Here is a 13,114-nt window from a genome sequence, read left to right on the forward strand (position 1 = left end):
CATTATATGCTGTTTTCCAATTGTTTCACGGATATGAATGTCTTGTCTCCTCAATGGGGGTTTCCCATAGGAGAGAAACTGTATCATCTCTTCTTCTGATTCTATAATAACCACTGGTATTTATAGAACATTTGAAGGTTTGCAAAGTGTTTTTCATATGTTATCTCATTTGATCCTCACAACAATCTTGCAGTGTTATCCTCATCACGGAAAAAGCAGCTGGATAGCATCCAGCAAGTTTAGCCTACAGAAGGGACCTCAGGCAACAGTGAATTCCCAAAGGGACCTCAGGCAATAGAGACTAGAATTCCCAAAGGGACCTCACAGGGAACAGAAACTAGAATTCCCAAAGGAACCTCAGGCAACAGAGACTAGAATTCCCAAAGGGACCTCAGAGAACAGAGACTAGAATTCCCAAAGGAATCCTAGAGAACATAGACTAGAATTCCCAAAGGGATTCCAAAGGCTCTCCCAAAAAAGGGAAGGAGACCAACAGAGGTGAGATGAGTAATCTGTCCACACTTGTTAGGGGAGTGGAAAGAGGGCATGCTGCACACCCAGGGGGGACCCTATAAATGGTTGTTAAAATGCCTAGAAACAACAGGCTCACTTTCCCAGATCTCTCCCTTCACCCCCTTCAACTATTTTCACCCTGGCTTTTTGTCAAAGTCAAGTCTCCCAGAATCCTTAACAAAGAAGATTTCACAATGACCTTGGGAAGCAGGTGCCCCTCAAGAGAGGCCGGAGGAAGTAATAATCTGAGAAAGGGAGGAAGGTGCCTATAACATTACAGGCCTGTTCTGTCACTTTTTGGAGGAAGGAGAGACAGACACCCAGGAGTTCACGCTACTGAATAAGTGGGGGAGGAGGGAAGGAAAGACTGGAAGCCCAGTTTAGAGGCTTCTGTCCGGGCATTCCCAGCTGGACACATCTCTCTTCCCTGTTCAGGGTGCAGGGGAAGATTTCATGGGCCAGTGCACTCCCTAAAGATATGCCAAATTCAATTCCCCCACAATTCTCATGCACCAAAGTGATAGGTTTCAAGAAGACCCTCCAATCCCCACAAGACCTCAGGAGCAAAGTCCAGAGAGAGCCCAGAGTAAGCAGCTTTATTAAGAAGCTAAATATTTATTTGGTCTGGTCTGTGTCTCCCGGATGGGGGCGGGGGGGGGCGGTGGGGGGGGGGGCGGGGGGGGGGGGAGGCTCAGAGAGCTGATGACTGAGCCAGGGATATTTTGGAATTACCAGTCAAGCACGACCATTTGCTGATGGTAAGAATTAAAGAATCTAGTGTCCTTATCACTGCCAGATGGCCCCTGTTCCATCACTCACTGCAGATAAATTATTACCCCTGCAGCTTTTCCTGGGGGATCTGACAGCTGAGAGTGGCTGGAAAGGAGGAGGCAGAAAGCCGCCAGAGGAGACAAGCTCAGTCTCTTAGCCAAGGCCCAGAAAACAGAGAGGCTAGACTTCTGAGTTGTTGCTAGGGTCTCCTCAATCCATGCATGGGCTCTGAGTCTCCACAGGGGGAAAGTGCTTACTTAGCTCCAGCCAGGTCTTCAGGATGGTTCACCCCAAAATGCCCAACTTGCCTACCATGAAAACACCCTAGTTCTTCACCTCTACCATGGGAATGAACAGGTCCACCAGATGCCCTTCCTGAGGAGGTCAATGCGGCACAGGGGAAGGAACTCAAGTAGAACTACTTGGCTGGATTTTAGTCCTAGCACTGCCTTTAATTCACTGGGTAGCGTTAGACAAATCACTCAACCCCTAAGCAAGTCTGCACCTTACTTTCCCCCTCTGTCAAATAGGGATTTATTCATTCAACAAGTATTTTCTGGGCATCTACTATGTACGTATTACAGAATTCAAGCAGGATACACATGATAATACACTTGATCTTAGCTCTAGGAGGCTAAGAAGCGATACAGTAATTGGCCTACATTTCACATAGGGTTCTCGAAAAGTTAAAAAGTGATGAGCTATGACAGTACTTTGAAAAATCGAAAAGGATTTTACAGCTGCAAGATGATGGCACAATTGTGATTTCTGAATTTACTCTTCTGTCAACCATGAGTGGGAGCCAGCAGCAATCATAATAAAACTCTCCCATATTTGTATATCCTCACACAGTTTACAAAGGCCTTTCACATGCCATTTTCTCCTATAATACAGTAGGAAAGGAACTGGGCTTGGAATCAGATCTGGGTTTGAACATCAGTCCTTCTATTCCATTCATTTAACAAACATTTATTTAGTGCCTAGTACGTGCAATAGTATCTGGGGAGACTTCCTAACCTGTGCCTTATCTTCGGCAAGACATTTCCTTTCCCTGGGCCTCAGTTTTCATCTATAAAATGGGTAGGTTAAAGGAGCTTTAAGGTCCCTTCCAACTTTAAATCCCCCAGTCTCCTCTTTAACCCTATGACATAAGCAGCCTAGGCAGGTACTATGTTGAATCTAACCTATCTCTCCCGGCCATTAGCATAATGGTCTGCATACATAGTAGGAGCTTAATATTTGTTGTATCTTCATTTTACACATAAAAACAACTGTTAGGCAAAGCAAACCCGGGTCTACCAACTCTAAGTTCAACACTCCTCCCACTATACCTTACTCTCAAGCAGTACCTCCCAGAATGGATACCTACAGCCCAAACTACCCAAACGTCCTCTCCAAGGTACTGGATTACCCACAGAGCAAACCCGGAACGTCTGCCAGGGGCCCTTCTCAGCACTAGGCAATTAAATTAACAAGCTAGGGTGACTAGGATCCAGGAAAGAAGAAAAGTTCCAGGACCCTGTCTAGCAGCTAATCCATACAATCAGCAATCATTTTAACTTCAGCGCATTAATCTAACCAAATCCTTCCCCCTCCTCTCCTCCAAAGCTTACATTCCAGGACAACTCCCGAAATGTTGGGACTTCCACCAGCAAAGTCTCCAGCTCTCTGTTTCAATAAAGTTTCTTCGGCCAGCCTAAAGCAGACACTTGCTGATTGACCCACAAATAATAGAGAGCATCTGTTATGTGCCTGCTTACAGGGTCCAGGACTGGTCTGGACTGGGCGGGTGGGGGGGGCATCCATGTTAGCCCTGGGACCAGGGGACCTGACCAGTGCTCTGCCAGTATGTTGTTTCTTCTTGGGGATTTAGTGTCTCAGCTCTTGAGGTAACCAGAGATACTGAAAACAAATCTTAATGTATAGTAAAAGATGATAAAAAACCAACCCTCACAAGGGAATTAAGACACAGTCATTTAAGCATAGCCCTGGAGATCATGAACCCTAAGTTTATCTCTAATCTCATGCCCAGGAGAGGAGCCCCTGAAGCAGGTACAATGTGCCTGCAGAGACACATTGTTGAGAGTCACAAAGTTAAGAGCTCCGTCAGCCTCTGATGCCGATTCCTAAAAAGAGAAGAATCTTCTTTCTTCTGACCATAGCACAGACAGGAGTCTCACAAAATGCCTTTCTTCCTCCACATGTGGTTTGAAAAAACTAATAAAAATAAATGGGTAGCAGTGGATAGAGCATCCATCCTGGAGTCAGGAGGACCTGAGTTTAAAAATAAATGGGTGATATCTATACGGGCCGCACGCCGACCTTCTGCCAGTCGTGCGCCAGTACCCACTTCTCTTAAAAGAAGAGCACTGCCAGAGTCTTACCCATGCCTGGGTTCTCGGTCCTCAGCCGGATCACCACACAGAGACGAGCCATCAGGAGGCACCAACACCAGAGCTTTATTCAGAGGCCAACACAGCAAACCATCATAGCAAGCCCAAGCAGCAAGGCCAGAGCAACAAGGCAGGAGCCAGGGGAGAGCGCACGTGTTTTCTGACCACGCTTGTTCCTAAGTACCTACTTAGCCCCTCCTCCCCAGCCCGCTACTAGCCAATGATTGTAGGGTCAGATACCGGAAGGGGCTGTCTGAGTTTAGCACACCAAGGGGGAGGGAGTGACGTAGGAGGCCAGGATTGGATACAGGAAGGAGGCATCTGGGATTGATGCATAGACAAGAGTACGTGACCTAGGAAGTCAGACTCAGGAGGGGACTGGGTCAGTGCTGCACAAAGTCAGGAAGGTCACAAGAGGCATCTGGGGATGACGTTGCATATAGGGAGGGGACTAAGCAGAGGGAACTCAGTCCTCTGCCATCCCACTCCCACGTGGCACTGCCCCTTGCCTCAGGAGCTCAGGCTCGGCTACTTCCTTGCACCCAGCTTATCTCATAGCACTGCCCAATTGCCTCATGGCTTCTCCAAATCCAGCCCATCCCAGTACACACGACTCTGCCTACCACAGTCCCTGCCTCGACTTCCAAAATACCCAGATCTTACCTTACCCATGCCACAGTACCCGACTGGCAGCTGCCAACATCAGACAGTCCCTCACAGATATCTATAGCAGCATTCTTTGTGGCAGAAAAGACTAGAAACAAAGTAGATGTCCATCCATCGGGGAATGGATAAACAAATTGTGGTACGTTAATATAATAGAGTGATGTTGTAGTATAACCCAAGTCCCAAATCCATTCAGGTCATTGATCACTGTGGGGAAGAATGTCCCATAACAATGGATTTTGGGACTTGGGTTGCATTAGAAACAATGAATATGATGAAAACAGAGATGTATATGAGGACTTATACCAACTGATACAAAGTGAAATAAGCAAAACTAGGAAAATAATATAAACAATGACTACAATGGTGTAAATGGAAAGAACAACAACAGTCAAAAAAAAGAAGAACTTGTACGAGGACAAATTATAATGACCAAACTTGGCCCCAAAGAAGATACATGAGAAGGCACCTCCCCCACTCTTTTTTGCAGAAGCATCAAAACATCTGGCAGCAGAACTAACACACACATCAATCAAGTCTAACAATATATGCAGTGTACACGTTCACTTGCCCAAAATAATAACTTATAGGTTGGTAAGTGTACCTAGAGCCTTGCACACAGTAGGCACTTTACAAATGTCTGGTAAATGGAATTGAATAGCAGGATATTGATATATTTTGCTTTTAAGTTACCTCTATTTCCCAATATATCCCCTCTTTCCTCCTCCTCAAAGAGAATCATTTCTTAAAACAAGATGTACCTCATTGACTTGCTGCTTATCCAAGTGGAACACCTGCCCAGAACTGGTGGCGGCAATCTCCTCGTAGGCCAGATACCCTGGATGAGTGCGATCACCACAGTCACCTGTCAGCACAAAGACCACCTAAAAGAGGGGAACACCAAAAATGAAATTGAATGAAAAATGCATTAGAGCTAGAGCCAAGAGACCAGGATTTGACTCCTGGTTCTCCTACAACATGGCTGTGTGACCTTGTAAAATCATTTCCTCTCTTTCTCATTTTCAGCTTCCTCATCTATAAAATGAGGAGGCTTAAACTAGATGATCTCTACAAGCCACTTCCAGCTCTAAAATTTAGGATCTATATGGGCAGCAACTTTCCCCAGTATTCCACCCACCTGTGGACCTTTGGTGAAGAAAGCAACAGCAGAACCTTATAGGGCATTTAAGGAAATTGGCTTGGTCCACATCAATGGTTTCTGATCCATTCATTTCAAGGGATCTATGAATCCCTATGAAAATCCATATTTTCTTCAATCAACAGCCAATGGAAAAACTAGTATCTGCACCTGTGAGTCTCTTGAAAATTTATAATGTTAAAAAAGGATCCTCCTACACAAAACCTGGGATTTTTAAAGGCCATGCCAATAGAGCAAAAGCTCTGGTAGGTTCTACCATGATGGAAAGAGTTCATGTATAGTCCTGAGGACAAATTAAATCTGCCACTCAAGGATCAACCCAGAGAAGTGCATAGAAGCTAATGCGGGATAGGTGATGCCATGGTCTCCTTTGGCTATGGCAACCCACAAAATAAAAACAAATTTCAAATAGTTTCTGGTCCTATGTGGATTCTGTTTCATTGGTACAGGGAAGGTGGTGAAGTGGTAGAAAGAGGAGAAAGGGTACAACTAAGAATCACACAACTCTTAGATTATCTAATAATGTAACTATTGGTGTTATCAATGTACCACCTTAGTCTAATGACCAGCCTCATATTTGAAGAGACTGGGCATTGATTCCATACTGAGTCTGAGGTCTCACTAAGTTCATTTTGAAAAAAGAAATGGAATTCTCTGTGATTGAGTGAAACAAGAAATGAGGTTTACTAAGGAAAACTGAAGTTAATTAAACTGTAATGGTTTTCTTTGCCTAAAGAAAGGGAAAAGATTCGGAGGAAAAAGATGGTAGTCATAGGATAGAGTTTCAGACATGGAGTCAGGAAGATATGAGTTCAAATCCTTCTTCAAACATGTACTATCTCTGTGACCTTGGGCAAGTGAGATAACTTCTTTTAGCTTCAGTTTCCTCATCTTTAAAATGGGGATAATAATAGCACCTACTGAATAGGGTTATTGTGAACAACAAATGAAATAACGTATGCAAAGTCCTTTGCAAACCTAGAAGTGCTATATAAATGTTAGCTAACCCCTTCCAGTCCGTCCTCTACTCAGACATCAAGTTGATTTTCCTAAAGCACAAGTCTGACTATGGTAGTGCAGTGAATAGAGGGCTCAAAAGTCCTGAGTTCAAGTCTAGCCTCAACTTACTAGCTATGTGACCCTGGGCAGGTCACTTAACCTCTGTTTGCCTTAGTTTCAACTATAATATGAGTTTTATTTCCATTTCCTAGCTTCCCTGGCTTCCTTCAACTCTCAACTAAAATCCCACCTTCTACAAAAAACCTTTCCTGATCACTCTTAAATCTAACACCTTTCCTCTATTGGTTATTTTCAATTTATCCTATATGTAGCTTGTTTGTATATAGTTGTTTGCATATTGTCTCCTGCATTAGACGGTGAGCTCCTCAAGGGCAGGGACTGTCTTTTATCTTTTTTTATAACCTCGGCCTTTTGCACAGTGCCTGGCACATAGAAGGCACTTAATAAATGCATGTTGACTGACTATAATAATAATAATTATTATTATTATTATTATTATTAAACAGAGGATCAGAGGGTTTAGATCTGGTAGGGACCTTAGAGATCATCCCATCTCCTTTCCTTTGAACAGCCTGTCCTTCATTCCTGGAATGCAGTTCCTCCTCACTTTGGCCTCTTAGAATTCCTACCTCCCCTCCAAGTTCAGCTCAAGCACAATTTCCTACCTAAGGTCTTTCCTGATTCGTTCCTGCTAGTACCTCTCCCCCAAAATTTGGTTCTATTTTCTTGGTAGATATATTTTGCATATACTTAGTAAGTGATGTTGTCCCTGACAGAATGTAAACTCCTTGAGGACAGATAGTGTTTCATTTAGTGCCTGGCACACACAATGGTTGGCAATTAATGGTTGGCTTGGTGATTGAATGAGTCCAGTTCTTTTATTTTATAGACGAGGACACTGAGGCCCAGAGAAAGGAGTTAGTAGTAGAGCAAGCTTTAAAACTTGAGTCCTCTTGGTCCAGAACCAACACGGTTTCTTACCAAAGGATAGAAAAGAATTTTTTCTTTATTTTTTTAAAGTATAGAAAGAAGGAAAAAAAAATCTTAAAAGCTATGCCTGAACCTGAGGTGTGCCTCAGGATGAAGACAAAACTGGGTTTAGAGAGTTGAGGAGAGATCCAGACCAACTGAAAGAACCAGTAGTATCCAACACCAGCCTCTGAACGTGGTACACACAGTTGTGTGACTTCTAAATAGTCTGTACCTATAGACTCCTACCTTCCATTAGTTACTCACACTTCAAGAAAACTGGCTCTCAGTCCATGTTGTTGATGCAGAAAGTTCCTCTCTCAGGGATATGAGAATTAAGGAAGAGCCTTTTTCTCAAGGCTATTCCTTTTAGAAACCATTCCTCCATTCTCCCCTCCCCAAGTCCTAGAGATGAGCTAGAAAGGTGCAGGAAGTTCACAATGGAAAGCCCATAATGTTCTTGGGCACCTGACAGCAGAGATGCACAGGACAAGCCTTCACGCAAAGCAGTTACAGCCCCATCCAGATGGGAGCCAGTCCCTTCTTACTTGCCTCCTTGGAAAAAAAAAAAAATCCCACAACTCAACACTTCCAAATATTGAGACAATGGGAAAAATAACTTGTGAGCCATATGAAGAAAATCGGTCTGGATGCCAGGAAAATGATAGATTGCATAAGCTTTGACAGGGTGTAAAAGGAGTAGGGGTAATATGGTCTTTATCAAAAATAACTCCATGTGGAGAAAGTTGCAAGCCCCAGCTTCAGCAGGCTTGGGGCCCAGGAGGATGAGAACACACTTGGAAATGACCAGGTTTCGGGCTCATGATGCTAAGCCAGCTGGGGTACTGACCCCCCCCCCCAAGACTGTCGAAGAAAAGGCCTTGGCCTCAGCCCTGTCTTCCTCTCCTTACTGCGGCATGCTGGTAAGCAGGCACCTAGCCTCCCACTGGGATCAGGAAGCACCCACACCCCTGTGGTTCTGCCCTGTCCCAACCCTTCCAGCCCCCTTCAGAAAAGGGACAGCCTGTTGCCCACCTGAGACTGTTTGAGCTGGAGAAGTCGAAGCAGCTCTGGCTTCCGGTGGTAATCCTTGGCCCGGGCATCCGAAAATACATAGATGAAAGAGCCGGGATTGGAGATCTCCACTGCCGCTTTGATGGCACCAACACTCATCTCCGGGCAATCACCTCCACCCTGGGACCCAATTCAGCATTAGGATAATGTTCCCTAACCTTCTTCAGTCCAGGAAACACGAAGTAACTTATGGGGAGAACAGTTGAGTCTTCTCAAACTCTCCCTGTTCATGTAGCATTCTGCTGGTCCAACCAAACATTTGTCTGTACATTCATCCCCTCCCTCACTATCTTCAAACAATTTCGCAAGCAAAGACATACCACCTTCCCCATCTTCTCCCTTCCCCCCACCCCAGTTATCTCTTCTCTCTGGCCCCAGTAAAAACTAACTGAAGGGAACCATCAAACGAAGGACATTTCAACACAAAAAATGTGTCTTCATGCACCTCACCCCTATTCTTTTCTGAGGTGGGGGACTATGATGTGGAACATTACACATAATATTGGATTTTTTTTCAATATCTTGGTTAGTTTTGCTAAACTGTTTTTTTTCTCTTTTTTATTTTTTATGAGGGATAACTACAGAGAGAGAAGGAATACATTCAGAAATGTACCCGTCATAAAAACAAAACATAACAGTAAAAATTTATTAGGAAAAAAAATATGCCTTCATGACTTACAAAAATGTCTTGATTCACTAGTGCATAAGAATACTCACCCCAACCAAAACTCTTAGAGGATGATGGAACACGACACCAGGATGTTCTAACCTCCCACAATTGGCCAAGGAGTTTGGGCAGGGATAGGCAGGAGAAAGGGAGGGGGATAAAATTGCTTTAGGTAAAACAAGGCTCCTGAGAAACAGGAGCCTAGAGGGCAGCCTCACCTGTACGTAGAGTTCTCTCAATTCTCGCTGGAACACGGCAGGATCCGATGTGAGGGTCACTGGTCCAATATCTGCCAAAAAAGACCAAGACAAACTGGGACCTCCCTCACAACACCGGAAGGACCCTGCTCTAGAGGTGGGGAGGGGAATGGGATCCCACCATCTTTATCCTTCTCTAGGGAGATGAGAGGGAAATATCAACTGCCTGAGCCTTAGAACCCTCCTGGGTAATTACTGCCTCTAGGAGCAAATACATACTCTTTTGTCTGGCATATGTAAAGCTCTTCATAGTCCAGCTCCAGCCTACCTTTCCAGGCTCACTATACATAAGTCACTTTCATGCACTCTATGGTCCAGCCAAAGTGCCCTCCTTCCTATGCCTCACACCGGACACACCATCTCTCATTTCTCTATTTTTGCCCAAGAATTCCCTCCTCATCCCCTCCTTTTAGACTCAGCGCAAGTTCCACTTTCTGTTCCTCCCAGCTTCCAGGGTACCCCTCCCCCACCAGCAATAACTTTGTATTTACTTTGTATATATTATCATATATTTACATGTGCAGTTCATATCTCTCCTGATAGAACATGAGTTACTTGAGGTCAGGTTTTTTTTTTTTTTTTTTTTTTTTTTGGCATTGTATTCCCTGAACCTGCAACATGGTAGCTACTTCACAAATGCATTGATTGATTGGGGTAGCTACATGGCTCAGGGCCCAGAGTCAGGAAGACCTGAGTTTAAATGTGGCCTCAGACACTTAAATTCTTTTCAACTCTGGGCAAAAAACTTTGCCTCTGTTTGCCTCAGTTTCCTCATCTGTAAAATGGAAATAAAAAGAGTACCTACCTCCCAGAGTTGTGGTGAGGATCAAATGAGATATTCGTTAAGTGCTCAACTTAGTGCCTGGCACATAGTGGGCACTATATAAATGTCAGCTGTTATTACTGTCACTGTTGTTATTGTTGTTTTTAGCTATGTATGCCTTTCCTGAAGCAAGCAGGAGAAAGGTAAGACAGTTGTAGAAGAAAGATCTCTGGATTTGGAAGTAAAGGTCCTGGGTTCTAATTCCAGCTATTCCACTTACTACTTATATGACCCTGGCAAGTCACTTCATATCTTCTGTCACAGTTTCCTTAGCTGGAAAATGGGAATGATAATTCTGGCACTACCTGCTTAATCCACCCTCATGAAAAAATCCCTTTGTAAACCTTAAAGCCCTATGTAAATATGAATTACTCTATAATTGACAGCCTAATTATATATCTGTTTTTATATTATTCAGAGTATGTGAATCTTCTCTCCTAATTCAGTTATAAGTATCTTGGAAACTCACTCATCTTATTCAGGACAGGGACCCTGGCTCACTCACTTTCATATCCCCTCCTCTCCTCCCACATGGTCTGTACAAAAAAGAGCAAACATTAGCATGGTGCTTTAAGGTTTACTAAGCACTTTACATATATCACCTCATTTCCTCCAGATAGCGCTGAGGGAGGTGCTACAGGCATTGCCAGCCTCTCCCCTCTCATTTTGTGGATGAGGAAGCCAAAGCCACAAGAGCTAGAGGGACCTGCCCAGGTTAACCCAGGGAGTGTTAGAGGTGAGATTTGAACTCAGGTCTCCTTGACTCCAAGTAGAGCGCTAGCTAGAAATGAACAAAAGAGTAAATGAATGAGTGGATGAGTTCTCCTCGAATCCTAAGTCTAGTTAAATCTGAGAGGGTAACAACCAAGAGCTGGCGCCATTTCTTGCAGACCTCATTCGATTTGACCCTCACTCCAGCCTTTCCCTCCAGCCATTATTAGGAAGCAGAAGGGGAGGATCCTCTCTTCCTTGCTTCTCGCCCAGCAGGAAAAGCCCTCTGAGGGACCTTCCTCCCACCCTCTATTTCCAGCCATAAACCCGCTCTAAAGAAGGGGTGGCATACACAGGCCTGGCAGGGCCCTTCTATCTGGAAGGGGAAGGAGCTGGACATGGTATTTCCCCAGGCAGCTATGTCCAGGTGTGAACTGATGGTGGCAGGAGTCTCACTGCCACCACCACCTATCCCCCTTTGTCAGTCAGCCAATAAACATTTATTAAGCACCTACCATGTGCCAACCACTGTGCTAAGCGATGGGGATACAAAAAAAGAGGTAAAAGATAGTCCTTGCCTTCAGAGAGATCACAATCCAGGGTGGGAAAGGCCATCTTTGGGTGACCTCCTATTCCATAGGGGCCATATGGGTCACCGGTGAGGCCGGCCATCAGGTCTTTCCTTCTGTCCCACCCCCATTCGCAGGGAGAATACTAGCTCAGAAAATGACAAAACAAGTTGGGAAAACAAGTTGGGAATCTGCCCCCTCCCCCTACCCAAACACACACATAACTACCCACCTACCCCAACTTTGCCCAGGGATTTTTGCACGTCACTCCTCTCTATACCATGATGACATGTAGGCAACTTCAGGAATTTCAAGTAAAGGAGGATGGGTGGGAAGAAGGTTGAAATTGAAGACATAGCATAGTGCAGTAGAAATCATGCTGGATTTGGAGTCCAAGGGCTTGGATTCAACATGTATTGGGCAGATAACCTTGGGCAAATCACATGCTCACTCATTCTGAGTTTCCTCACCCACAAAATGAGGAAGGAGAACTAGATGATCTCTAAGATCCTTTCCACCTTTAAGTCAGAGAGCTGCTGGAACTGGTGTGAGTTCTTCTCAACCCTGGGCCACATGCCATGAACGTCATGATGTTAATTCTACACCTCAGGGAATTGCTTTCTTCCTCAATGGTGTACTTACTTTAACTATAATTAAGCCAACGAAAGATCTGTCTTTTTCTTTTTTTTTGTAAGCAATCAGAGTTTGCCCAAAGTCACACAGATGTTACATGTCTGAGATCAGATTTGAACTCAGGTCCTCCTGACTCCAGGGCCCAGTGCTCTATTCACTGTGGCACCTAACTGCCCCATGCCTTTTTCTTAAAGTTAAAAATAGATGAGCCTTCAAAGCTGACCCTGACCTGAACCTTTCTTGACAATACACAGTCATGAATTGGAGCATCATGGCACAGTAGCTAAATCATTGGACCTGGAGTCAGGAAAACCTCAGTTCAAATCGTGCCTCAGACATGACTAGCTATGTGATTCTGATTTAGGGGGAGGAGGAAAAGGAGGGAATAAACATTTATATAGCACCTACTATGTGCCAGGTACTGTCCTAAGCAGTTTATAAAGATTATCTCAAATGCCTTAACTTTTCTGGGCCTCAATTTCCTTATCTGTTACAAGGATCAGTGACCTCTTAGGTCCCTTTCAGCTCTAAATCAACAATCCTTTGAAGCAGATTTTAAATGCCATTTGTGTCCTAGAGTCGGTCAATAAGCATTTATTAAGCACATACTGTGTGCAGAGGAAGAATAAGTCATGGGAAACAGAGATGGCAGATGCCTTAGAGAATATCCTCTTCAACCTCCTCATTTTGCTGATAAGGAATTTGAGGCCCATTGAGATGGATTTGCCTGGCGGGGAGAGAGAGAGAGAGAGGGAGAGAGAGGAAGAGAAGAGGAGAGAAGAGGAGAGGAGAGAGGGAAGGAGAAGAGGGAAAGGAGAAGAGAGAGAGAGAAGAGAGAAGAAAAAGAAAGAAAGAAAGAAAGAAAGAAAGAAAGAAAGAAAGAAAGAAA

General features: G+C 44.3%; 1 protein-coding gene across 1 annotated transcript in view; it reads right to left on the bottom strand.

Annotated features, from left to right (window-relative positions):
* Positions 1 to 13,114, bottom strand: part of HMCN2 (hemicentin 2) — a 177,385-nt gene that overhangs the window by 153,902 nt on the left and 10,369 nt on the right. The window contains exons 2-4 of the mRNA XM_027869654.1: positions 9,451 to 9,521; positions 8,527 to 8,685; positions 5,105 to 5,227 (exon numbers count right to left, since the gene is read on the bottom strand). Coding sequence (XP_027725455.1) covers positions 5,105 to 5,227; positions 8,527 to 8,685; positions 9,451 to 9,521 — 353 coding nt within the window. The remainder of the gene's footprint in view (positions 1 to 5,104; positions 5,228 to 8,526; positions 8,686 to 9,450; positions 9,522 to 13,114) is intronic.

The sequence above is a fragment of the Vombatus ursinus genome, unplaced genomic scaffold (assembly GCF_900497805.2).
Source record: "Vombatus ursinus unplaced genomic scaffold, bare-nosed wombat genome assembly UNPS02014793.1, whole genome shotgun sequence".
NCBI classification, from domain to species: Eukaryota; Metazoa; Chordata; class Mammalia; order Diprotodontia; family Vombatidae; genus Vombatus; species Vombatus ursinus.